The 27,268-nt window shown below is 42.6% G+C and overlaps 2 protein-coding genes across 5 annotated transcripts in view; one reads left to right on the forward strand and one right to left on the reverse strand.

Annotated features, from left to right (window-relative positions):
* Positions 1 to 307: 307 nt before the first annotated feature.
* Positions 308 to 25,394, reverse strand: PSMA1 (proteasome subunit alpha 1). Of its 4 annotated transcripts, NM_001396380.1 has the most exons (13): positions 25,206 to 25,394; positions 21,156 to 21,232; positions 20,167 to 20,304; positions 7,756 to 7,953; positions 7,426 to 7,470; positions 5,749 to 5,850; positions 5,161 to 5,264; positions 4,281 to 4,369; positions 3,549 to 3,619; positions 2,618 to 2,747; positions 1,920 to 1,999; positions 921 to 1,025; positions 308 to 531 (listed from the first exon to the last, which is right to left on the reverse strand). In NM_001396380.1, exons 4-13 carry the CDS (start codon positions 7,756 to 7,758, stop codon positions 475 to 477), a joined length of 786 nt encoding a protein of 261 aa, NP_001383309.1. In that variant the 5' UTR covers positions 7,759 to 7,953; positions 20,167 to 20,304; positions 21,156 to 21,232; positions 25,206 to 25,394; the 3' UTR covers positions 308 to 474. The 4 variants fall into 4 exon arrangements, with proteins under 4 accessions (NP_001383309.1, NP_001383308.1, NP_990351.2 ...); NM_001396379.1 differs by lacking the exon at positions 20,167 to 20,304; NM_205020.2 differs by lacking the exon at positions 20,167 to 20,304 and having other exon boundaries at positions 7,756 to 7,956.
* The window catches only part of PDE3B (phosphodiesterase 3B), a 76,489-nt gene continuing 74,604 nt past the window's right edge, over positions 25,384 to 27,268 (forward strand). Inside the window, exon 1 of the mRNA NM_001031182.2 lies at positions 25,384 to 26,566. Coding sequence (NP_001026353.2) covers positions 25,565 to 26,566 — 1,002 coding nt within the window. The 5' untranslated portion in view covers positions 25,384 to 25,564. The remainder of the gene's footprint in view (positions 26,567 to 27,268) is intronic.

The following is a 27,268-nucleotide window of genomic DNA, read 5'->3' on the forward strand; positions in this document are numbered from 1 at the left end:
CGCCGGCGGCTCTGCCGCGTGGCCGACGGGGCGGAGCGAGGGGGGCGCCACGAGGACGGCGTCACGTGGGCAGCAGAGGCGGGCCTTCCGGCTCTGACGTCATCACCCCGTCAAATGTGTTCCTCCACGGTAACCGAAGCGGGACTTCTGCTTCCACCCCCCCGCTCCCAAAGTCACAATAAGTTCCAAAAACGTGGTTTACTCCCACTCGTCCTTACACGCTAAAGACAGTAGGCATCCATTAGAAAACAGTCATCTTCTAAACAGCACGAGATACAACCCCTTCCCTGACAGAAAAAAGCACAGCACTGCTGACCTCCTTAAGGATAGGTGAGTCGGTTTATTTCATTTTTAAAAGCAATCCTCAGAACGTATCAGCATAAGAGGCATACAGGTGAGGATAAAGTTACCACTGGTGGATAAAAGCTCCGGTACAGCAACACGTATGGTAGCAGAGAGGAACCCGTCCACCAATTAGTGCTCCATGGGCTCTTCTGCCTTCTCTGCAGGCTCATCAGCAGGCAGAGCAGGCTTAAAGAGAGGGAAAAGATGTGTTATGGGATTATCCAAAGGAAACACGAAGGACAAAAGCTGTCAAATAGGAGACTGAGGATGCACTTCGCCACGTGCACAAGGAACAGGCTGTGAAAGAAAGTGCAAAGCACTATCACGGATGAGGAAAAAAACCTGATAGTGGCAGGGAGGGCCTGCCATCAATTCAGCCTAAATTGACTTAAATCAGCACATCGGTCTCCAGCTAAGGCTACGTGGCATATTCACTTTCCATGTAGTAGCTTCTAGCTTTAAAAAAAAATAATCACATTCCAAAAATTATAGTCTACTAGCAGAATGAAACATCAAACAGAAATACATCACGCAGTGCTGTCTTTCAATACAGCCTACTTCTGTTCAGCACACACCTTTCTCTGCGGTCTCTCCTCAAGGCCTTCTAGGAACGGTGCTACGTCATCGTCGTCATAGATTGTGAACTCCATGTCTTTGCCAACAATCCCGATGGAAACATTCTGTTGAGCAAAGTTTTGACAGAAGTTAGAAGCGTTTTTCTGCAAGGTCACTTGCACTTGTCAAACAGACAAAAGCTTCCCGCTGTAACAGAGGGGGTCACACCGTGCTATTTTTGACTGCTTAAGGAACAAAGGCAATTCTGACAAACTCCCTTTAGATTGTTCTCAAAAAGGAAAGGGAGGGATGTTTATTCCCTACAAAAGGTAGCACGTTTCAAAAATCTTAACAGGAAAACCACCATTCAAGGGTATTTCTTCCTTTTTCCCCCCCACTCTTTTTAGTTACAAATACCTGACATTTCAAAACTGATTTTCATCTTACTTTGCACTGTTGTTATTGTAAGAGTTCTAGAAAACAGCAAAGCAGGCTGAGAGCAAAAAATTTAGATCAAACATAGATAAGGGCAAAGCCAGCCACAAAGAGAACACCAGAATATGGTAACAGAGCTGCTTAGAAGCTTCTTGCTCAACAGTTGCTCACTTCATTTCCTGTCTAAGGTTTCTGCAACTCTGTGATGCTGGATACTCAAACAGTTTGTGTATTGCATTCCCTTACCACCCCACCCTGGTCAATTAGTGACTGTGCTTACAATGCAAAGCTGATAGTGCCAGTTGTACACAGTGCACCTTAAACACTGATTCAAGCTGAAAATATAATGAAGCAGCTAGGGAAACAATGTCTTCTCTAAATAAAGCATCACTTCCATAAAGAAAAATCTCAGATAACGAAGGAAGCAGTACATACATTGGCAACATATGAAATGAAGATGACACCATCTAGAAAGTTTTTGGCTTCCAAGTTTCAGTGCCTGCCATACTTTACATCAGCTTTGTCGCTGTCATTACTGAGAACAATGGCAGTGAAATTTCTCATTAAGAAAACCTAGCATTTACCTTGGTGGTCAGATCCTGTTCAGCAGGAAGAGTCTCTCTCAGGGCACGCAGTCCATGTTTAACTAGCTCGTTTAGATTACCTTAAAAATGAAACCAGAAAAGTATCTATGAAATACAGCACTTATCCCCAGACTCACTTTCCCTTTTTCCCATTCTCAGCTGACAACTACAAAATTAACTTCACAGCCCAACTTTCAAGTCTTCTCCTTCAGTATTTCTGATACTGAAGACAGTTATTAAAAAGTACACCACCAGTAACCAGCTCTTTCCTACATTTGAGGTTGAAAGCACCTGGTTTTGGCACCTGCATTGTCTTCAATGCAGCAATAATCAAGCTATTTTCCCCCTTCACATTGTTGTTTCATATACATTCACCACCTAAATATCTGCCATGTCATACTGTACCTGCTCTGACACATAAAAAATACTTCCTATTCTTTAAGTAGAACAGAGGTTTGTTACTTTTTACTTTGCTTTTCTGAGCACAGCTTCTCTTTTTATTAGCTCTAATAAACATCCAGATGTTAGACATGGAGATCTGTAATATCTTCTCTACAGTTTTCCTCTTCATGCAGGTTTACACTTATGCCAAACTCAGCCCTCACCATTTTCTTGTCTTACTAAATGCAGAAAGGAACTGTGGCAAAAAATAAGCTGTGGAACGGAAAAATCATTAGATAGCCACGTTCATTACTCACAATCAGTAAATTCAGTCATGTGTCTTTCCAAGTAAGTTCGTGCTGATTGCGAACGAGCACCAATGGACATTGCTTTACAGTCAAAATAGTTTGCTGAGGGACAAGTTTGGAAGATGTGAGGGCCCATATCCTACAAGAAGAAAAGACAAAACAAATGTATAAACTCATACCAAGCTTGCTGTAGGAACACACGATATTTTCTCAGTTTTGCTCATGATACATTACATAGTTTATATGCACGCACATAAGTATCCTATACTGCTTACTATACCACCATTCTTACCCAGTTCTTTCTAAGCTATTGTTAAAAAAATAAAAGCAAATGCAGCGTTTGTAAAGAAAAGCTCTTTGTACTGCATTTTTCATACAAGGAATACAGCTGGCACCAAAAACGTTTCCTCCAGTGTTCCACAAATTGTCTTGTGCTTATGCATGCTTCTGGCTTCTTGGCTTGCGAATGGTGTTTTACACACATTCTGAGCTATCTGCACAAGCAAGAAAACCTACTGTAGAATTAACCTTGCCATCAATAATTCCAGGCAAGTTGATAATTTCCTTCTACCTTCTGCATGTCAAAAATCTTCTGGGCAGACACTCTGTGTGGTGCATTAAGCAAATTGTTGTTTCTGAACAAGTAAAGTAGAGCCCATTGATTTTTCCACATCCATTTTTTATTTTAAAAAAGTGTTAAAAAATTTGTTCATCCCATTTGGTATCGAAAAATGATCAGTTCTTCATTTCTGCATAAGTACACCTCATAAGCATAGACTGGATTAGCTGTTATCTCAGTATGATACAGAAAATGATTGCCTTATTCTGAGAATTTTGACGAGGCTGCCTCCTCCTTCCACCTTCTCCTCTTTAACACATACAGAATTGCACTTAAGCACATTCTCTCCTAGACCAATTGCAGCTCGCACAGCTTACTTACATCATAACCTGCAATGAGCAGTCCTACACCATATGGTCTTCTGCCATAGCGCTGCGTTGGTATCTGCGTTTCTAAAGTAAGCTAAAGAAGCAATCTCAAAGGCACACGTTAATCACACTCAAAACATTTTCCTGAGCAATGCACAGATGCTCCAAAATTGTTGTGTAGTCTTTACGAAGCTTTCAGTAGTATCAAAGGCTGTGTTTAAATAGTTCTCAGGACTTATTTGGAATGCCAGCACTGGCTGTTTTCCACCAAAACAACATTTAGGAGCTGGCTTTCCCAGAAGAACTAAGCAGTGCATTCAACCAAGTAATACAAACAGTTCAGTTAACGCAGCCTCATTTAATTTCTTAGCCTTTTACCTTTGCCTAGGCACCTGATAACAGAATACAAGGCCTCTTCTGTGCTCCAAGCACAGAGGACGTTAATTACCACAAAAAAAAAAAGTAAGCAAGCAGCTGCAGTCCAGCAAATGATCATATTTTGTGCAGTGCAATCATATTTCCACCCCCACCTCCAAAAACATGGTGCTATGTAACAAAAACCCAGCAGTAAGTGAAATGGTGCATAGCACTTCACTGCTTTTCTACCAGTTCAGAGTTCTGGGATGTTCTCTGAAAGAATGAACACACAAACAGCGTGAATAAAGAAAAATCAGCTCTGAATTAACCTTTTCAGTTTAGCATTAGTTTTAAATTATGATATATTATCTTTTTTAAAGAAGGATACTGCTTCCGATTAGTGACACCAAACGAGATACTGGAAGAGGTCTATCAAACACAAATCTAGAATCCAGGCACTCCTGACGCATGAAATTGCTAGAAGAAGAAAGAAAGAAAAATCAAATCAGTGCATAGATGAAAGTCACTCTGAGTTTTCCTCAGTATTTATCTATTAATGTTTAAGTGTATTCTCATTCCAGCTCTGCTTGTTGAGGAAAAACAGCCAAGGGTATTACACAGTTTCATTTCATCGTGACTTATAACTGTTATTTGGGAGGTTGACCACAGGCTTGAAAGAGTCTCAGAGCATTTCATCCATACCAACCAAGGGAAGGTAGAAGTGCACCAGGCCACAAATAGGTCATTGGGAAAAAGAAACCACAGTTAAACAGCAACATATCTTTGTAACCTTACAGCAATTGCATTTTATTTAAAAAATTCTTCCTATGCCATCTTCGTGTTTTCCTGCACAACCAGGGAATCATCCTCTCTTTTAGTATGTATTACCTTATTTGATCAAGCTATGTGGTCAGCAGGTAGAAGGCAAATCCGTCTGAAGTTGACACGTTCAGTGTATGTTTTTACTAATAGAAGCAGCTACTAAACAGGTAATGCACTTTTTCAGAGTGCTTGGAAGCCCCACCACAGCGAGGAAACCAGACAGTTACGGTCTTACAAGTAAGAAAACCAAAGAGCAAATTCTGGGGCCAAACAAAAGAGTTTTGTGCCAACAGCTTAAAATCCTTCCAGAATTTCAGTGAGGTCTCTGGCAAAGCACAACAGAACAAGACCAATCCTTAGATGAACATAAAATTTCGTTTGCAATAGTCTACACATGAACTTTCACTTATTGCAGAGCCGTGTATGTCAACAGCTAAGATACTCACCACAAGAGTCTTGCATCAGCTGTAAGTCCAGCAATTGAGATACCGATATGGTTGTCAACGTACAGGATCTTTTTCTGATGAGCTGCCAGCTCAGACTGTGCTCGCTACACATAAAAGGAGAGAGCCATGTGGCAGACTGACCACTTTGCCAAGCACTGTGGAGTAATCTGCTAACGTTTATTGCAAGAATTGAATGCGATCACAAAATGGTCAAAACAACAGCAAAAGACAACAAACACACACAGAACAACCTGTAAACTTGCAACAGAAGACAAGAAAAACATAATTCCATTTCAGGGGAAGACTCAGGAAAAATAAACAGGGAGAAGTAAATAGTTTTACTACTTTATAACAGAAAAAACAGAAGAACTCTTATCTTTTGAAGTGAAAATCTTTCACTCATTTCCTTCATCATCTGCTTAGCATGGGTACTGAGACTGTTTATAGTTCTTTACTGACACTAATGGAAAATGAAAGTGATACTGCATTTATTTCATATACAGATAAGAGTTCACACTGTGCTAAACTAATCTGCCAAACCAAAACTTTTCCACTAACAGTGTTTGCAGGACAGAGCTTTAACCTTACCTTTAGAGCAACCAGAACAGCGTGTGTTTTCGACTTCAGCCCCACAGTGGCTGAGCCTTGCTTCACAGCTTCCATGGCATATTCTATTTGATGAATCCGCCCCTACAGAATAAAATCAAAAGGTAATCATTCTGAAATTAATCACCTGTACCATTTTTCAACAGTTTATTTAGAGACTTCTCATTTCCCCCACCCTGACAAGCACACTGACCACCTAACAGCAACAGACTTCCTCTATTATCATTTGCAAACTAAAGAATGGCCTGGGTTGAAAAAGACCACAATGATCATCTAGTTTCAACCCCCTTGCCATGTTGCAGGGTCGCCAACCACCAGACCAGGCTGCTGAGCCACATCCAGCCTGGCCTTGAATGCCTCCAGGGATGGGGCATCCACAGCCTCCTTGGGCAACCTGTTCCAGTGCGTCACCACCCTCTGCGTGAAAAACCTCCTCCTGATATCTAACCTAAACTTTCCCTGCCTCAGTTTAAAACCATTCCCCCTTATCCTGTCACAATCCACCCTTGTAAACAGCTGTTCCCCCTGCTGTTTATATGCTCCCTTCAAATACTAGAAGGCCACAATGAGGTCTCCCCAGAGCCTTCTCCTCTCCAAGCTAAACGAGCCCGGTTCCCTCAACCTTTCCTCACAGGAGAGGTGCTCCAGCCCTCTCATCATCTCAGTGGCAATGACTTCAGCAACTGACTGAAGTTATTTGTATCACTGCTCAGAGGAACTTCCAGCTGAAGTTGGATGTGTAACTTTTAATCGAGTTTCCTAAACAAATGAATCTTAAGCAATTGTTGTGTCTCATCCATCCCCCAGTAACTTCTGAACATGCTATTAGTCAACTGCAGTAAAGCATGAAAGAAGATTAGAGGTCTTAAAGACAAGCAAGCCCATACAAGTTCTGAGAAGCAAGCCAGCAGCATTGCAGGAAAATAAGGCAACATCCTTTCAGTGCTACAGCTGAGGGTCAAGTAGCTAATTTTCTGCTCTCTAGCTGACCAACCTATTTCAAATAAGCAGCACATTCACTGCCACTATGCAGAAGCTGGAATTATTAAACATTTCAACTGGTAGGAGACAGCAGTGCTAAGAATTTAAAATGACACACTGCTGGAGTTATTACAATGGGAACATCCTGGGGATAATGGATATTATCCCCATACAGGATATATAAACTAATATAAGATTGCTTCAATTCCAAGATACATACGTGTATATACATATATATATACACACACACACACTGCACATGTAAAGAGTTTTCGATTTCATTTACCTAGAGAAACACAAAGTCTGGTGGATGCCTACCGTGCCCTACACAAAGCTATTTCCTGCCTGAGAGCAGCAAGGAATCACATATTTATCAACTGCCAGGAACAAGCTGTGAGGCTGTAAAACCATGAAGTCCTTTCAAGCCTTTAACCTTCAATCTCACTTCATTCACCCCAGGGGGTGGTGGGGTCACCGTCCCCAGAGGCTTACAAGGAGCACGTAGCTGTGACACTGAGGGATGTGATGAGTGGGCACGGTGGCGGTGCCGGGCCGATGACTGGACTTGATGATCTTACGCATAACGATTCTATGATTTCCTAGCCTGCGTCCCACATACGAGGTGCGTCGGTGCCCGCAGCATCAGACGGCAAGGTAAGGGAGGGCAGACGGGCTTACCTGGGGGCTCCACACCGTCACGTCGTTATCGTACTGGTTGCGGAACTGGAAGACACGGAGCAACACCCGTAAGCGCGGCCGCGGGACAGGAAAGGCCCGGCCACGGCCGCCCCCCGCACACCCCCACCCGTGGGGCCGGGGCCGCGGGCAGGCGCGGCTGCCGGGCCCGGTGGGGCTGATGGAGCTCCCGCCGCGGGCCTCGCCAGGCCCGGCCCCGCCAAGTGCTTACTCACGGCCCCGCTCCTTCCTTCTTTCCCCTCGTCCCTTCTAAGCCTCCTTCCTCCCCTCCCCACCGCCCGTCCGGCGCTGCGGGCCCGCCGTGCCGCTCACCATGCTTCCTGTGCCGGCAGCGACGCGGGCTGAGGGGCAGCGAGGGGGCCGCGCTCCGGCAGCGCTCGCTCCGGCCTGGGGCGGTCAGACAGCGGCAGTCGCAGCCCGACACATCGAGCGGGCGCGCCCCGGGGATCCGCGCATGCGCAGTCGGGCCGGGCCTCTGCGCGCTGTTCTTTCTTCCCTCCGTCAGTTGTTCTGCTGAGTAAATGTAATTACGTTCCTAAATGCGTCTTTTCGCTCTCAAAAGTAAAAAGCTGAAGTACTTAACATAAATCAAGCGGCCACCAGAGCTCTTATTTTGGATCATCGCGAACATTTGCATGTAGTTTAGCTGCAAAGCAAGTACAAAACTGCAGTGACTTACTACGAAAAGCCCTGCAGCAGCACACGGCTCGAGCACAAGGACAGGAGAGAAGCAGAGCATGCTGTGTTATTTTTAAAGCAGCATTCGGCTGCTGGAATCACAGTCATTCAAATGGGAGCCGTGTGCCATCACCCTCTGGTCCGATGGCATTTCTCTTAGCATTGGAGAACATCCTCTTGCACACCTTTTGCCACTGGAGAGGACTACACTATTGCCTGGAATAAAAGCCATCCAAACCAACTGATTTTAATTACCCGACTTACTATTTTTCAGCTTTGCGATTAATAAAACCTCACTCGAGCTGAAATAACTTCCTTTCTTCAGCAGTGTTTGACCTGCCTTGCAACAGGATATATAAATGCATTATTAAGTGAGCTTGAAGCTGAGCAGCTTCCCAGTTTCAGAGCACTCAGTAAATATTGCTGTAGGCCCCGCTATGGGGCCACTCTGTAATAACTTCCTACAGCAATAAGTGACTCCCTCCAAGTCCGTTCACTCCACCTACAGTCAGAGAACAATAGACAGATATTTCCTCTGGTTTGGCATTAGGTGTATTAGGTTTCATGGAATGCTAAACTATGCCAAGACTGTTGTTCTGCATATGTACTGATAAGTGGAGGAAGTGATGTTAGGAGCCACATTTTTGGCCATAAAGAGGGGGGGGGGATTTCTCTAAAACTTCACACAAGAAAATCAGATTAAATACATACACGTGAAGAGCTTCCAGAAGTTAAATACATCGTTACATAAGCACATTAAATGTCAAGTCATCTTTTTCCTCTCTACAATCAAAACAAAATTAACTTGAGGTCTTGCTATTAAATTTCTTCTAAACCAAGCTGATTAAAGTAATCATAGAACGGCCTGGGTTGAAAAGGACCACAATGATCACCCAGTTTCAACCCCCTGCTATGTGTAGGGTCGCCAACCAGCAGACCAGGCTGCCCAGAGCCACATCCAGCCTGGCCTTGAATGCATCCAGAGATGGGGCATCCACAGCCTCCTTGGGCAACCTGTTCCAGTGCGGCACCACCCTCTGCGTGAAAAACTTCCTCCTAATATCTAAGCTAAACCTCCCCTGTCTAAGTTTAAAACCATTCCCCCTTGTCCTATCACTATCCAACCTCGTAATGCAACAGTGCAAAGGGTTGCACAGAAGCTTCTCCCCCACCTTTATAGATAAGCAAGGGAAAGCAGCGATGCAGGCACCGGATGGAGTCTCATCTGCTCTCCAAGTGCTTCTACATAATTGCTGTGATATTCCCAAGGCAGCAGCACAGCAGGCATTAGAGTCAGGAATAATCTCTACAAACAAGGAAAAGCTTACAATGGAAGGAAGTCATTCACTTCCTTCTGAATACTCCTGTATGCCACCTCTTAGGCTCAGTATGAGCCCTTTACAGGTAGGGGATACTGTCAGTGGCTTCGCAGTGTGTTTCTATTCAGATTTTAGTGTGGTGGTCTTTAAAAGTACCTAACATTGACGTATTTTAATGTAAAATACAATAGTTAAGTACAAAATGACAGAAAGGAGACAAAGCAAAATCACATAACTTTTTCAGTTAAAAAAAGACAAACCAGAATTATGTTTTCACATTTCTTTCCAAATATAGCAAATAATTACTAAAATGAATGAAGTTGGTGGTTTTCCAGTCATCTGAAGTTAAGAAAGTTTGAATGAAGGCCTTAAATTATGGTGTCTAAAATTCAAGCAGTGCATAAGTGCTGCGCTGACCTCTGCACCTGAAAACTGCCACAATTGTCCACAACACATTAATTTTATAATAAAAGCTTCAGGAAATGGCATCCGTCAGTTTCTTTGATAGGAGTTGTAAAGGGAGTTATTATATACTTGCATAGTTCTCTAGAATACTAAAGTTCGTAGAAAGATGAGGATCAAAAAGTACAATTTTAATTGAGGAGGAAAAAAGTGAATGACAAGCAGCAATCAATATATCACAAGAAGAAACAGCAATATAAAATATGACAGGAATGCAAAGTAGAACTAAACCTATACTCACATTTAAGATACTCTACTTACAAAACATCAATCTGAGGAAAAAATAGCATTTTCCTCACTGTTGGTTTCATGATTAGCAGCCTGATAATCCGGCTCACTTCAGAGAAATACACAATTGACTGTTCCATGAAAACATGTTAGATTCTCAGTAATGGCCAAACCAAATGCATGGAATTATTAGGAAAGAACAAAATAGAAAGCATTATTATGCCAATGTATAAATCCACACTGCTGCTGTAGCCATTCAGACTTTAATAGTGTGTGCAGTTCTTGCTTCCCACCTTAAAATTATCTTACATACTGAAGAAGGTACAGGAGAAAGGGAAAGGATGATTCAAACGATGGGAATAGCTTCATGTAAGGAATGGCTGTTAAGAATAGGAATCTTCAGTTTAAATAATAGATAAACAAGGCAAGGTGATCAACACGTCTCAAATCACAGCTGGCATTTGGTCATGGATTCAAAGAGAAACTGGGCAAATTCATAGACAGAAAAGACTTTTCAAGTCACCTTACAAAAAGGCTGATACAATGCTTGAATTAAGTGCAGCACTGAAAAAAAACCAGGTAACTTAAAATGCGCATATAAAGTCCCAAGAGAAATTAATGATACTATTTTGTTCTGTTATGTTTCCAGCATAGTTATAAACAGCATCTGACACCTGAGCTATGGCAAGCTTGCTCTGAAGAGATTAACATACAGGAACTAAAAGGAAAGGGCATTATGCCTTCCCTTCTGCTGACTCATTAGAGAAAACGACATTCCACCAAGCCCACATTTGAGATACCACTCATGAAACTACATGAAACCAACGTGTTCTTGTGTACTATAATCTGACAGTTTTATGGATTTCTTTTGGTAACAGACTGGCTCCATTGTGGTGAGTGGTATTACTCCCAGTGACCACATATTCCGTGCTACTTAGGCACAGCAGACTGCAAAAGAAGAAATAAAACTGTTGTGCTAGCATAACAGAACTAACACAGCATCCCCATCCCCTTGGAAAAGCAGAAGGACAGCTCCTGTGAAGATGCCCCCTGTCAGATGGGTAAGTTACTACTTGCAAACAGCAGTGCTGTTGCTGTTGAGCAAGCTGGAATCGGCATTCCTTTATAACATTCAAATATGTTACATTAATTTATTTAGCCTGCATTTAATGACTCATGTAGCATAGTTTACTCTTAAACATACTTTCTGGAGAAAAAGTGTAAATCTATTAATCTCAATCTTCCTCAAATAAAAATCCATTGTTTAATATCTAGTAGGCATTGGGAATTTGACTACTGGGGGGTTTATTCTCTGTATTCTCTAACCTTGGAGAAGGTTCAGGTTCTCTCCTGCTTTGGAAGATATAAAGGCTGAGTAAGATGTTAAAAATAATGACAATCACATTCAGGGAACCTGATGATGTGGTTATTGTCCAGGCAGTCCAAAAAAGAGGTAATGAAAAATGAAGTTCAATATTTTCCATCCCACAGAGTTACTACCGCTCTCTGGAATGTCATCTGTCAGGCTCAGATTAGACCACATCATATCCAGGTACCACTCAGGCACACTTATCAGCAAGCTTAACTTTTTGTATATCCATGCAAACCCCAAAACCATCAAAACTATCTGTCATGGTTTGACATAGTCATGACACTACATTAAAAAGGAAGCAATAGAAAGAAGGGGTCAGTAATAGCCTCAAGAGACTTGAAAGGTCATGAGCCAAAGTTGTAGGCTGCTCCTAGGACAGGTGGCATAGCCAAGAACATATAACAGGAAGTGTGCTGAATTAGGCTATGAAATAACATTGATGCTATATAATAATAGTGTTGCCTTGCATTTCAATACAAACCACAAAATATCAGTATTAGCAACACTGCCTTTCAGTTTTGCCATTGCAAATTTAAATCATAAGGTAAATCAGCAAACAAAAACCCACCACCACCCATGTTTCCTAAGATTATCAATAAAAATCAAAGTTATGTGACTTTGCAGGTGTTCTCTATTGAAGTGAAACTCAGAATAGCAAAACAGAGACAAAAAAAATTTGTAATGTGCTATTTTGGTATCCTAAGGTGAAAGTTCCTTTGATGATCAATCACTTGGGTCAACCTGAGAAAGGGTGGATATATTCTTCTGAAAAAAGAATACAAGGATCTCTAAGAAATGGTAATAGGGAGAATGAACTACAGAAGACAGGCCTTGGAAAGTAGTCTTTATCACTCCCTTTAAAGGAAAAGAAAAATCAATAACAACAAAATCTTATCCACTGTAGTCTACAAATACTGGGGGGCAGAAATAGCTATCGCATTTGTTCCAGAAGACCCTCCAGGTTACACGCCCTATTTAGTTAATTCCCTTTAAACCTAATGGAGTCTCAAGTCACCATGGTTGACCATCACTTCACATTAAATGCCCCTTATGTTTCTCAAGGCATCATATTTAAAATACAGTTGGAATTAATAACCCATTTTCAGACTGACACATGAAGCCACCAGTCCAGTTTCATATACATCTTTTATCAAAAAAGCTACATAGGTGAAAATTGGTCATTATCATAACACACAGGATTGCACATTTTGTGTATTTTTATGTTCTTGGGATTATATTTTTTTTAATTTTTGAGAATGTCTTACTTGATGTAAACAGTCTATATTTGGAGGTAACGCAGCTAGGAAAATTACTCCTTTATTAGTGGCCATTTTATAATGTAAGCATTATTATTAGTTATACAAGTGCTGAAATTTTTCAAGATCTCTACCGGTGAAAGAATTAAGCTTAACTGTCAGCAAAGGTTGGAAATCACAGACCCAGTGGTAAAGAGACATGGATAGAAAGACTTGCAATCCATGAGACCATTAATGGGTCCTATTTCCTTACAGCAGACAGTGCTGTCATATTAATTTAATGGCAAGACAAAGTATTATGTTCTTAGTTTTGTATTTGTATTCCATAAATATTTTATGGTGAGTACTTATACACGGATCACACAATAGAAAGTTGGCAGAATGGTTTTGCCCTATCTCATGCTGCCAAATTTCTTTAAAAATGGAAATACATTCACATACACAAATTTGTGAGAGTCCATTAAATGGAGGCTTTTGGTTTGTTTTGTTTAAAATGACAACCCTAGGAATTATTTCATGTTCCTAGCCATGACATTAAGAATGTGTGACACTTCTATGTACAGGCATTTTGAGCGCTACGTGAGTACTGAACTTACTGCTCTATTAAATCACTATTTAGGCAATAATTCTGGTATTTCTGCAGCACATTTTTTCAAAAAGTGACCCAACCTATTCACAGCATGGCTTCAGTTTCTGATTAGGAAAAACTACAATACAGGATTACTACACAAGAAAAGAATAAATGTTTGATTATGCTGTAGTCTGACAGCCTTGCTGTCATCAGTCCCCCCCCCCCCCCCCCCCCAAAGCATTTGCCAAGTTCCTAATTTTGCTACATGGATTTTAACAGCTTTGCTATCACTCATATCCCCATTTGCACAGTACAAATTTTATTTGGCACTGCCATCTTTATTGCATATATTCCAAAACTAACAACAGTGGAAGCAGAAACCAAGGCCTGTCCCAACAAATGTAAGAAAGCTTTTGGTAGCGTAAAGTCCATTGTCTGCAATTGGCCAACACGTGACTGAGCTCAGACAGTGCATCATACATACATGCTTAAATTGTGAACAAATCCCATTGATGTCAGGCTTTTTCTGCATCTCAAGTATTGGGTGCAGCTCTTGGCTTCTAAGCCTAGTTTATGGAAGGATTCAGTGAAAAGCTTGAAGGGCTCTAGATTAATTCCAGACAAGCTTGTTATAACCCTGCCTCAAATCAGTGAGGTATCTAAAAATCTCTGCAATAGTTATTAGCATATCACTACATGGTCAACACATCCACAGAGCTGTTTCCTGCTTTATGATATATATCAAATAAATGTATGACTGCGTATGTCTTGTTCATGACAGATCCCTTAGCACCAAAACATTTGAGGTGTGTTTATTGCATCAGTATATCACCAGAAACAAATCTTCAGATGAATACATGATTGTGTATTTGGAATAGAGAAAATAATTAGAAAAAGATAAAGAGAAAAGAATCAGATCTCTGCATTTGTATTGACAAACAGAATAGTAACTTTATGAACACTTGCATTTTTATAATGAGTTTGAATAATGTAACACTGTGCAACTGAAGCATACAAGCGAAAGTGAGAGCAGTGCTTCATTATTCAGGTGTGATTTATCTGTCCTGTAACAGGCTTTTGGGCATTGGTATTAAACTGACCAACTTTCTCTGGTTATTGGCCTGGGATGAACGCAGTATGCCATCTCTGCTATGAAAAATAGTGAATGTGAGTTTTATAGAATGTTTCACAGATCAGGAATTGTCAGTTTTAAGTTGCGCTGTGGCACACGCATATCTACATTTTACAGTCTTTTCTTCAAAAAGTAGTTAACCTTTAATCTAATTTTGAGTATATTCTTCTTCTATACTAACACTTCAATGCCTATCTCTTCCCAAGATCTCAATAGCATAAATGGTGTAGAACCTGTGACGAACATTCAACAAGCACACGAAAGCTTAAGTACCATTTCTGACCACTCAAAAAGCATTCAGAAACAGAGGAAACCACCATAACATCCAGACTGTACTTGAAAACTACTTCACGAAGGAGACAAAAATATTAACAAGCACTTCAGTATACAATTACTATAGTATCAACAAAAACAAAGAATCTGTGCAGTGCTGAAACAGCTGTCAAATAGATTGAGCTGCCAGAAGAACTCAGCTCCATCCAGGAAACAAAGCAGAATTCCAGACAATGAGGCCAAGGAAAGGGAAATTGACTTTTCTGTGTATCACTTGGCAAATGAAGTCTATCTGGACAAGTAAATTTGCCTCTTTTTGTTCCATTAATCAGGTTGTTTCTCTAAGGGATAAATAAACAGTCTCTGGACATTAAAAAATACAATTTCAATAATGAGCTTGAATAGAAAATTCAATAGAGAAGTTGAAATCTTGATGTCAAGTCAGCCTTACATTAATACTTAAGAGATCTTGATGTAAAAGCAATGGCTTGAGGCACTGTACAGAAAGACCCAGCAGATTTTGGCAAGAATGTGGATTCTGAAATAAGTCTTGCTTGAACCAGCCAGCTTTAGCTATTAAAATGATCATAATTATCCCATCTTATCCTCCAAACAATTCCCAAGATTGGAAAACACATGCATGGTTAAAACATCTCTTTTAATAGCTGACAAAAAAAACAGGTCTGGACATTCTGGAGTGAGAAGTGTGGCATGCTGTACTCCTAACCAAAGGAGAGATCAGTATGGTTAACTATGTTCTTGAAGACAAGTCTCTAGAGCACAGTCTCAGAGATCCTGCATGTGATATTGATATGGATGCTTCAAAATACTGAATGTATTACCCAGCTCATTCAAGAACCCAGGCAGTCTGCTAGCAGAAACATCTGATAGATGATGCTTTACTGCTCAGGAGGACAGCACAGCTCCCCTAAATCTCAAGGCACCAAAAGGACAACTTCTAGCCAAGAAATCAAGCATACATTACAACAACCTGAAAGCATGTGTTATTAGAAAAGCATTCCAGTAATGATTCACACTCAGTCACAAGCCTGTAGTCTACAACAGTAGAAGAATAGTTAGTAGAAGAATAGCTAGTCTTGCTAATTCAGCTTGATACAGGTAAGATATTCCAGCTCATACCCTTCGCAGTATGTGATGCCTCTTTGGAATGGATGCTTAACAATCATTCTTTGTAGTTGTTTTATTTTCTCTGGAAATGCAGAAGCCAAGAAAATGGCCTAAGAAATAAAGAGTAGGTGAAAGCACAGACAGCTGTCCCCACTGCGTCAATTGAAGCTTGCAGGATTGTTCTACATATCACTCTCAATAATTGGAGTGTCAAGCTTCTGGCAAAAATCTTTAGGCAGTAATCTGATAAAGGTCAACAGATGGTCAAAGATCTTATGAAAATAGTTTGGAAAGAACACGAGGTAGTTCCAAACGTGGAACTGAAGTGAGGCTGAAGGCTTCTATGAAGCGCAAGTAACTCAGGAATCCTCAGAAAAGTAGCCTTGCATGGTACTTCAGCAGTAAAGATTTACAACACAGGGAGAACTCTTCCTTAAGGATGAGATAATATGCCTATATTAGAGGTCTGTCTGGGAAACAGGTATCACAATGCTGCAGGTCTGACAAACTTCTCTAATTGCCCCAGTTGTCACACAGCTGTCTGGCACTAAAATCTTGCTTAGGAATTGGAGGGAGAAAAGACATTACATTTCTCATCTGAAAAAATAGGCTTGCCACTCATGGAACATATTGTTTGCATCTCATGTCTAAATACTTTAGATTTGTATTTGTGAACTATGTCTAAGGATTAAGTAGTTCTAGTATACAGAACATACCTGATTCTACATTGACATTACACTTATGTTCAGTTTCTGCTAGTCACTTTGTCATTTAAGACTAACTTTCCAAGTAAATGGTAAAGCACAGACTAAACTCAAAAATGCCTTGTAAAGACACCTTAAATAAGTATGCCCACTTATAAAAGTAGTTTATAAATCATTCACATAAAAATACAAGATAAATTTAATTAGGCAAACTAGTCTGGCAACTGGAATCTTGTTACCTTACATAGAGGAAATAAATGATTTCACACTCGTTTATGTCCCATGCTAATGTATTTCTATGTCTTCTATAGAAGTGCTCCTAGCTAGACCTCTCAGAAGCATGATCTTGCTTAAAGCATCATTTCTGTCTATCCCCTCTGAATCTCTTCTTTGTTGAGCAGTAAGAAGAATCAAGATCTGAACATCTTGGTTATTTTAAGATGCATGCCAAATTAATATATTTTACACCAATTTGAAGTCATCGTATTCAGAAATACATTAGTCACACCATTAGATCTGGTGAAGATCTACTTATGTAGGAGGTCTGGCTGGGGAGGTAACTGAAGGGAATAAACTATGCCAAATTTTAAAGACATAAATCCAGTTCTTAATGCTACCTGACATCTGATCTCGACTTTTAAACAAGAAACTCCTCTTATATAAGCAATCACCATAGGAATCATTATGGAATGGCATAAATGATACTGCAGTGAGAAAACAGTTAGTGATATAAACCTAAGTGTTTGAGTTCGGTATATTAAGCATCAATCAGAGCTAACTAGTTACTACTAATTGAACATTAGTGCAAAGCTATCATAATGCAAACTTCTGGGTTTCATCGATCAACTCTGGTAAAACTACTGCCGTGTCCAATTCACTCACTTTCAATGTCTTTTCCTCTCAGGTTGTTGTTAATTCAAACAAAAAACCTCCAAGCAACAAAAGAACCATTCTAAATGTGATGCCTTCATGTTTGCAGGGCAATTATTATTCTTTCATTGCATGAAAGATCAAACAGGTGCACATGACTGATTACTTCTACATCATTACTTTGTACCAAAGTATGCTAGATACATTTTAGCTATAAATAAGCATATAAAGTTTAATCAACTGGAAGTTAATACACGTGCATTACCAAATCATTACAGATTCGAAGTTGGTAACATTTCCATAGCATACCTTTATCTTTATTTTTACCTAGTGAATTCAAATGTGTTTTTACAAATAGGGGAGAGCCTGTTTTTTTTTTTACAATATAAAGTCTTCATTGTTTGGGTAAAACCCCATGAGGATTTGCAGTGTTTCCTTATGGCTTCTATTTACACTTTTAAAGTGTTTCACCTGAGAAAAAAGAGCATCCTGGAAGCATTTAAATACATTTTCATATCCAACTGTTCTTCCTCCTCTTAACATAACATCACTCCTAAAGGCAATAAAGCACTACTGTTGAGCAAAAACAGTTGAATTTAATCAAGAGATTTATCTGTTAATGTGAAACTGCTGCCCGCTTTACCTACATGTGTTCACTCTTGCAAACTAAACAATTTGATGGTTTATCACTATGCGCCATTATACCATACACATAGGGAAGCAGCAGCAAGCCCAAAGTTACAGAAGTATTTCAAGTCTTCATCTACAGTTTCTGATGTGGTAAAATGGGACTCTGAGTTTCGTCAAGGCCAAAGTAATGGGCACTGTGTTCAACAAAATGTCAGTGCTGAAAAAAGGAGCAGGAGCTGCAGTTAAGACACTAAAAACAGGCTGATAAATGATTGTAATCGTACACAGTACTGAGTACGAATGTTAAAACAGTCTATTGGATTAAACAAAGAAGGTAGCTTTTAGCTAAATATGGAGGCTTAAAAGTACATAGGCAGGATTACTGAGACAAGTTGTTTGAAATGAGAGTACTTACACTTACAAGTGAGTGTCATCACTTCCTGGACAATATGTAAGTTTCTGGTTATATTTGATAAACAACTTGGTCTTAACAATTAATCAAAATGAAACTAACCTAAGAAATGCTGATGGCATGCTTACCTGTACAGGAACAGGCAGAAACCATAAATTTATCATTTTAAAACCAGACAATTTACTCATTTTCTGTAGCTAGGACAAAATACTTCCACACTGATGAGCTAATGATCTTAATTGCATGATCTTCCTTTATTTTTCTTTTGATCTCATATTCAATCTCCAGAAGATATGGTTATGCAGTCACTATTACAGAATTCTGTTACCTTTCTCTTTGTTTTGTAGAAAAATAACTTTTAGTTACATATTTTGTTCTGCAGAGTCATCTACATAGGCTGTCTTACTACTTCTCTGAAAGGGCGGTCAGGCATTGGAATGGGCTGCCCAGAGAGGTGGTGGAGTCACCAACCCTGGTGGTGTTCAAAGAGCATTTGGATGTTGTGTTGAGGGACATGGTTTAGTGGGAACCATTGGTGAAGGGCGAATGGTTGGACTGGATGATCCTGTGGGTCTTTTCCAACCTTAGCGATTCTATGATTCTTACTAGACTATCATTTTGAATACTAAAACCAAATTAATCTCAAAACACTTTACAAGTTTAATGAAATATAACAGTTTATGATAAGTTTTGAATGCTTAATATTCTGGTCAACATCCCTCTTTGCGTTCAAGAAGTAAGATCTTATTGAATGTTTTCTGTCAAGGCACTATTATACAGACACCATTCTTCAAGGCAAAGGTTACATTTTTATTTACAAACAAAACAAACAGTGAATAACATTTTATTCCCAGTCCAAGCTCTTACAATATATCTAGTGTAAGGTAGCATTAAGTATGATGAACTTCTGAGTACATTAATTCCTATGAAGGCTTCACACACTTAACTAAATGGCAAAACACCACCTAACAGCTGAGATGCTACTCAAACATGCTGAAACACAGGCCAGACCCTCAACAGGTGTAAGTCAACACAGTCTCTTTACTGGCTTGTATTACACCTGCTGACAATATAATGTAATGATAACAGAATTCAAATGAAAGGTTCATTAACAAGGACCTGTCTCAGTGATTTAGGGTCAATAAAGTGGGTGTCCAAAAGACATGGAAATGAGACAAACTGATTAATTCCGCTCCCTAACCCTCACAGCCCCCAACCCCCTCTCCAAAAATTGATCATATTTGGACCCATTTTGATCTTTTTGAGAATGTATTTATGCATCTGATACTCGTGCTAAGACAGACATCTCTAAAAACCAAACCAGCTGCCAAGTTAGGTTTAATCTCTAGCAGTATTAACGAGCAAAGTCCATGAAATGCCTACATTTCAATTCCAGTTAGCAAGTCAGGGAATTAATTGCCAAAAAAATATTAGCATGTATTCTTAAGTTTAATGTTATTTCACTGAATGTGCAGATTTTATGATAAAATACAATCTGGTGTAAGCTATACTTTTTATAGGGATGTTACCTGGGAAGAAAGTAATCTTTTTATTATACATCTTTAATTTTAATTATTCCATGGGATGACAAATTGTGCTTAAATAATTTTGTGGAAGTGAAACCTGGCAAAAGTTTCATAATTGAAAAAATCCTGCATTTTTACTATAAATAAATTGAACCAACTCACTGTTCTCCAAATAAGCTCATGCAAAAGAGCAGGATGGTGTACAATTATGTAGTTCTCTGGTGTCTTAAAGGCAGAATTCTGACAGCTATTTGCTGAATTTGATAGCCCATCATCTTTATATTTATTAGGAAATGGTCCCTTCAGGGAGGAAAAAAATCAATTTGTATATTATATATTGCATAGAAATGATGTTCTAAAATGTAATAGAATTTCATTAAGATTTTTCACATAGCTAAGATGAAGTGTTGGACTACTAATGTTATTTGCAGTAATACACAGATTATGTACATCCTGCCATCAATAACTGCAACAACATCAAAGGATTCTACTTGTAAATCACTTAAAATCATCACCTACTGACAATTTCACCTTTAAAAAGTAGGAGCTCAGATATTATCAAAATACATTTCAGCTGTAAAGATACACATCATTACATGCTTATCTGGAGGTGCATGTCAGCCCATATAAGAAGCACCTGAATTTCTTCAGTCAGAAGACTGCTTAAATTAAAAATCTAAAGTAGTATGAACAGCTGGATATGGTAACAGAAGTCAGCACAAAAGCAGAAATACTGGCACCAGAAAAAAAACTTGAGAGCCCAGACAAAGCTTTGTATTGTCCTAGTTTTTATTAAGACTCAGAGTACTAATGTGGTATTTCTTCTGTCCACTGACTGTTCCTCAGGTTTGCCACTGCTGAGCTACAGCTTGGAAGCTACCATCATGCTGATGTTCTGATACTTTCCATCTTCAGAAATAAGAAATCTCATCTAATAATGCCACATCACACCAGCTCCATATTTCTAATGCTGTACCCGTGCTTGTTAAACTCACTGCTGCTATATCTACACCTCAGAAAGATATTTTTTTCCACAAATTCTCATTGGTTTTCTTTGCCACATGTCTCTTCTTAAGAAATCAAACCAACAGTTGCCATTTGCAGTAACTCGGTCTTCGCTGTCATACAGAGATCATAAAGTTGTGACTTACCTTTGAAACTGCTTTGCTTCATGTGGAATGCAATTGGATCTCTTCTCACCCTTGGACTTAACAAATATAGCTCCTCCCTGCAAGAACAGTCACATTGTGCACAGTAAATATACTTCCAGAAGAAGACTGTTTTCCCTGTATTTTTTTACTCCACTTGGTAGCTATATGTAAGTGTCCTTCAATCATTTGCTTCCATTATATTGGCTGCCTATGAACTACTGCAGATCACTCTAGTCCTTTAGCATTCAAGGCTATGAGTATCTTAGCAGTTGGTACCATATCCTGCTTTTAAAAGGCTGCATATTACACACAGGTAAGTTTGGGATCGTCCAAGAAACACAGTTGCATCTCTGAGCCTTCAAGTTGCAAGCACTCAGCAAGCTGAAGCACACATCTTTACAGTTTACTAAGCAGAGCATTTTCAGTGCTTGGCTCAGTACAAACTTGGAATGGTAACATATATAACACTCAGGTTTCTCCAAGCATTTGTTTAAGTTTGGTTAAGCCTTTAGACTTCCCTAAGGGAACAGCAATGGCATGGGGATGCATGTGTCTATTAAAGGTATAATATTTATTTTGTATATTTGGCTGAATTATTACAGTGGTAATAATACCATTTCTTTAAGCATCTAATGTAAACAAAAACCAGTAATAAAAATGAGGCATCCCCAATTACTGCTTGTACCACCTTAACTGTCTTTATATTGCTGTATAATTTCTTAACAAAACTGTAATGTTCAAAGAAATAAATAATGAAACACCTGCATTTCCACAAAGCCTTCCAAAACTACATTTACAGAACAGCAGGAATTCATCCAAATGTTTGGGTTGCTCACGGTTTAATAAGTGCTTTTTAAGTGTCCAATCCACCTCTTCTGAGTACTGCAGCCCACAGACAGCTGCTTACCCATGAATAAGAATAGAAAAAGAACAGCGTAGGGAATTTACTAGACAACTTACTAACTCAGAGCTCCAAAGCAAGAGAAATCCCCTTTTCCCACTTTCTCTTTACTCACACTCTACATCACACCAGTAACCAGACTGTAGGAACTTGTTCCTTGAACAAGACATCAGCTTCCTCATCAGCTGTACACAAAAACTTACAAGCAAGTGATCCTGAATTACAGCTAGAAACATATGCTATTCAAACCATACAGCTATTTTTTGTTGTTGTTTTGAGTCTCAAAGCACATTTCATTTAAAGACCTTAATACATCTAAGTCTATGAAAAAAAAAATGACAATGTAAACAGAAGGGAATGATTACAATCCAGAAATACTCCAGAGGACAGGCAAGGCTTAGAGATGACTCAAAGAAACAGACTGCAATGCTCTAGTGAGACAGAAAGAACTGCAGTAAGAGCAGGGTAACAAAGTCTTCAGCTACAACAAATAAGAACGCACCCAAATGCAGCAGCCACAGAAACAAAGGAAAAGAGCCACTTACTTTAAGAAGGCCATAAGTAAGCAGGGATCACCAACAAGAAATGCCCTCACCTCCACTGCCAACCCTTAAATGAGGTCTGGAAGGGGTGGATCCTGGCTCCACCCCTTCCAGTCACTCCGGCACATTGCATACACCTGAGCTCCCCTGGATTGGCCCTGCCTTCCCACCAGGTGCTCAATCACTGCTTCAGGCCATCACTCAGCACTTCTGCTACACAGGTGAAAAAAATATGCCAAGATTACAGTCTTAGTAAAGACAATTCTGGTTATACTCTTTCCAGTTATGATGTTTTGGAACGGAAAACAGCAAATAATAACTTTGCATTTTGAAATATTATAGACTAGCTCTCATTTAGACACTTACCAAACTGCAAATAAAGGCATTTGTTTGTATATACGTGCTCTAGAATCAATATCCGCTGCTGCACAGATGCCAGTATTATTACCATACAATACCTTAAGAATAAATCAGCATCACTGAAGTGCCTATTTTCTTTCATCAGTGAGGCTAAAAAAAGCCAACAAAATAAATAAATAAATAAATAAATATGAAATTACAACTTAAATTAAATATTTACCATCTTTTACTTTAATGCTTTCTACATTAAAGTAATGTTGACCTACCAGGAGCAAACAAAAAGGTACTTCTCTACTTCTGTAGCAGAAATGCTGAGTGATGGCCTGAAGCAGTGATGGAGCACCTGGTGGGAAGGCAGGGCCAACCCAGGGGAGCTCAGGTGTATGCAATGCACCTGAGTGACTGGAAGGGGTGGAGCCAGGATCCAACCCTTCCAGACATCATTTAAGGGTCGGCAGTGGAGGTGAGGGCATCTCTTACTGAAGATCCCTATCTACTTGAGGGCTTCCAAAAGTAAGTAGGTCTTTTCCTTCATTTCTGTATCCATGGCTACTGCATTTGAGCTTGTTCACATTTGCTGTAGCCAAAGACTTTGCCACCCTGCTATTATCATCCCATTATAGCATTACACCTCCTAAAATAATTCTGTCACAAGAAGTTTAGTTAATGCTCTTAATGATAGATGCTGTCTTAGTCAAATCAAGTTTTCCTTATGTTGAAATCCTTCACAAACAGCTTCTAACCTATTCAGGAATTTATTCAGTTCCATCCTTTGACAAGAGTATGCTAGAAAGCATACAGATAGGCAACAAAGAAGCTGCTGAGCAACTATACTCACATAGAATGAGCTGTGAATGCATTTCTTCAGGGTGCTTTTGCACAGACATACCACTCAATTAAAAGCTAATTATCGTGTGATAAGTGATCTGAAAACAAACAAACACTAAGGTGGTGAAGTGCACTGCTGATACACAGTTATTGAAAGCAGGAAAAACAAACTCAGCTGAGCAAATCTGCATACAACCTCACAACCCTGAGGTCGTGTGCAGGTTGTGTTTAATGTAAATAACCATAAAATATGCATGGAAAAGAATTCCACCCTTACCTGTAAAGCTATCTAGTGGATGTAGATGTTAACACTAAAGGATATCCTGTGATCTACTGAGTTAATGTTATGACAACAGCATTCAGTGTTTCTTCAATGTTCAGCAACACTCAGTTTGCTGGCTTGCTTTCTTCTCTAACCAAAACAAACAGCACCAGGCAAACAGGAGACAGGAACTATATAAGGGAAGAATGAGACTGGGATAGGGAAACCAATTCTTTCGGCCCAGCGTAAACCCATCTGCAGTGCTTCTCATTCAGAAAGCGGTGATGCCACACTGAGCTGCATTCGGGGTGCTAAGGGCTGATGGGATGTCCTATCCCGCTGCTCTTATTGAGGCACCTTCCAATGTCTGCTGCTTACATACGATATTCCTATGGAGACCACAACGTCTGGTTACTTCTGGAAGGCGTTTATAGCTGAATTCAAGGGAACAGAAGAATGAAGGGGCCGTGATAATAGCAAGGAGAACGTTTATACTCGTGTGTCCATGTGGTTGTGGCTGAAAGGATGTCGGTACCACGGGAATAAAAGTAAAGGCAGCACTGTCAGAAGGACTGTTTCCTTCCAAAAGGAAATCCACGTTCTCTCATTCGGAATGCTGTTCTCTCTGCCACTTTCTGCACTGGGGGAGACCGGAGCAAGGAGCAGAACCTTACTCTCGTCCATCCATCCCCTAACCCAAGCTTACTCTTCACGCGTTAAAAATAACGGTTCGTACAGCAACGCTGCGCTTTGCGGCACGCACGAGCAACTTCCCTTCGGTGTCTAAAACCAAACAAACAAAGACGAGAAGGAACACCCACACGCTCCGAGCCCGGCTCCCGTTTCCGCACGGCTCGGCCGCCCGCTCCGTCCCACGCTGCGCCCGGGAGGCGCGCGGCGCTTCTCGCCGGCCGCTGAAGGAAAGCCGCTCGCCGCCGAGCGCGGCTCCCCTCAGCCCCGACGCCGCCGGGCCGCACCGCCCGCGCCGGGAGCCGTTCGTTACCCGCCCGCCCGCTCCGTCACCTCGTGGCAGACGGACGCCGTTGCACGCGCTCGGGGCGGGCACGCGCGCGCGGCTTTCCCCCCCACCTCCCTCCCTCCCCATCCCCCCCCAACCCCGCCTCCCCCTCCCTCCCTGCTTCCCGCGCGGCCGTTACCGCGTGGCAGTTCGCGCGCAGCCGCTCGCGGGGCGCGTGCCGCCGCAGAGGCTTCCGCGCGCGCCGTGTGCAGCGCGTGAGGGGAGGCGGGCGGGGGCAGTTCCCCGCCGCCCTCCCGCCCCCGCCGACGGCCGCTCCTCCGGTGAGCGCTGGGAGGCGACAGCGAGCTCCTCCCGCCGGATCCGTTCGGGGGAGAGCGAGCCGAGCGGCGAGACTTTTACCTTTTCTCTCTTTTCCCGTCGCTCCCCACCATGCTCCGGACGCCGCCGCCCGCGGGACAGAAGCCGCGGCTCGGCCCGGCGCCCCTCTCGTGAGGCGATGTGGGAGGCGGGACGGAGTTAGCGAGACCCCCGACCACCATGCGGGAAGAGAGAGAAGCGGCCGCCTCCGTCTCCCGCCGCGGCCCCGGCAAGCCGCCGCCGCCGCACCGCTCGCAGCCGGACGGCGCGGGGCCGCCGGCCCCTCCGGCGCTGCCCGAGAGCCTCCGGAACGGCTACGTGCGGGGCTGCGCGACCCCGCTGCGGCGGGACCTCCCGGAGAGCCTCCCGTCCCCGCCGCTCTGCCCCAGCGCCGCCGCCGCCGCCGCCTCCTCCCGCCGGGGGCTGCTCAGCCTGGGCGCCCTGGCCGCCGTCGCCCTCTCGCTGTTGGCCTTCCCCGGCCGGGGCAGCGCGGGCCCGCAGGACGGCGGAGGCTGGCGGAGCCCTCGGGCGCTGCACGCCTTGCTGAGCCTCTCCCGCTGCCTCAGCCCGCTCTTCAGCATCGCCTGCGCCTTCTTCTTCCTCACCTGCCGCCTGGCCCGCGGGGAGCGCGGCGCGACGCGCTGGTGGCTGCTGGCGCTGCCCGTCTGCTGCTACTCGGGGGACTTGGTGGCGCTGCGGTGGCTGCCGCCCGCACAGGGACGCGGAGAGGAGCCCCTCGCCCCCGGCGAGCCGCGGCTGGCGGCGGGCAGGCTGCTGGCCGCGCTGGGCTCGGTGGCGGCGCTCACCCTGCTGCGGAGCTCCGCGGGGCTCCGCCGCAGCCTGCTCGTCCTGCTCTTCTCCGGCACGGTGTGGCTGGTGTCGCTGACCGGACTCCAGCCGCTGCCCCCGGCCCTCCGGCCGCTGCTGGCGGGCTCGGTGGGGGTGGCGGGCTGCCTGCTGGCTCTCTGCGGCGCCGAGCGCGGCATCTTCCCGGAGCGGGGCCGGGCGGAGCACCAGCAGCACCACCCGCAGCCCCGGCTGCCCGGCGCGGAAGACAAAGTGCCTGCCGTCAGACCCCGGCGGAGGTCGAGCTGCGTGTCCCTGGGGGAAGCTTCGGGCAGCTACTACGGCAGCAGCAAGATGTTCAGGAGACCCTCGTTGCCTTGCATCTCCAGAGAGCAGGTAGGTGGCTCCGGGACTGCGGGGGGAAACTTTGTGAGCGGCGAGCGCCGCTCGCTCTTCCAGCTCGTGTAGGTGTGTGTGCGGGGTGTCTGCTGTCACACTCCTCGTACAAACAGGGAAACGCTCGCTCCTCCGCGTCTACCGACTGCTCAGCTCGGTTCTGCAGGATCGGTGCAATCCTTGCAGGCTGCACGGAAGCTAAATCGTAGTGAGGCGTGAGACAGGACAGGAGGCTCGCTTTTCATAGGGATTAAATGCTAAAATCTAACCCTTTCTGCCATCAGCAACTTTGTTTCTTTCCCAAAGCCCACCTCCTCTGCTCCTGGCAATCTTCACGAGACAAAGCCTTGCTGGCTGTTCGCACCTCCTCTTCTCGGTTTCTATCGACAAAGAGGCTGCCAAGTGCTAAAGGAGAACTCGGGTTTGGAGAGGAGTATTATTTACCGGTTTGGGGCAGCGTTTGAGTGGCGGGCTCCTTCTGCCTCGCAGATTACCGTCTGTGTTTCTCTGGTCTCCAACCATCTCTCCCTCGCTCCAAATAAATTACCATTAGGTTTGAGCCGATTGAACTTAAGAAAGTTCTCTTTTACCGAAGAGAGAGCTGTTCAGCAGAGTCTGGAAAGATGCCCGAGACGTTCAGTTTTCTTGAATGGAACTCTGTTGGTTTCTGCCTCCTGGAAAACTTGTCAATGAGCCCTGGGT

This window comes from Gallus gallus, chromosome 5, assembly GCF_016699485.2.
Source record: "Gallus gallus isolate bGalGal1 chromosome 5, bGalGal1.mat.broiler.GRCg7b, whole genome shotgun sequence".
Lineage (NCBI taxonomy): Eukaryota > Metazoa > Chordata > Aves > Galliformes > Phasianidae > Gallus > Gallus gallus.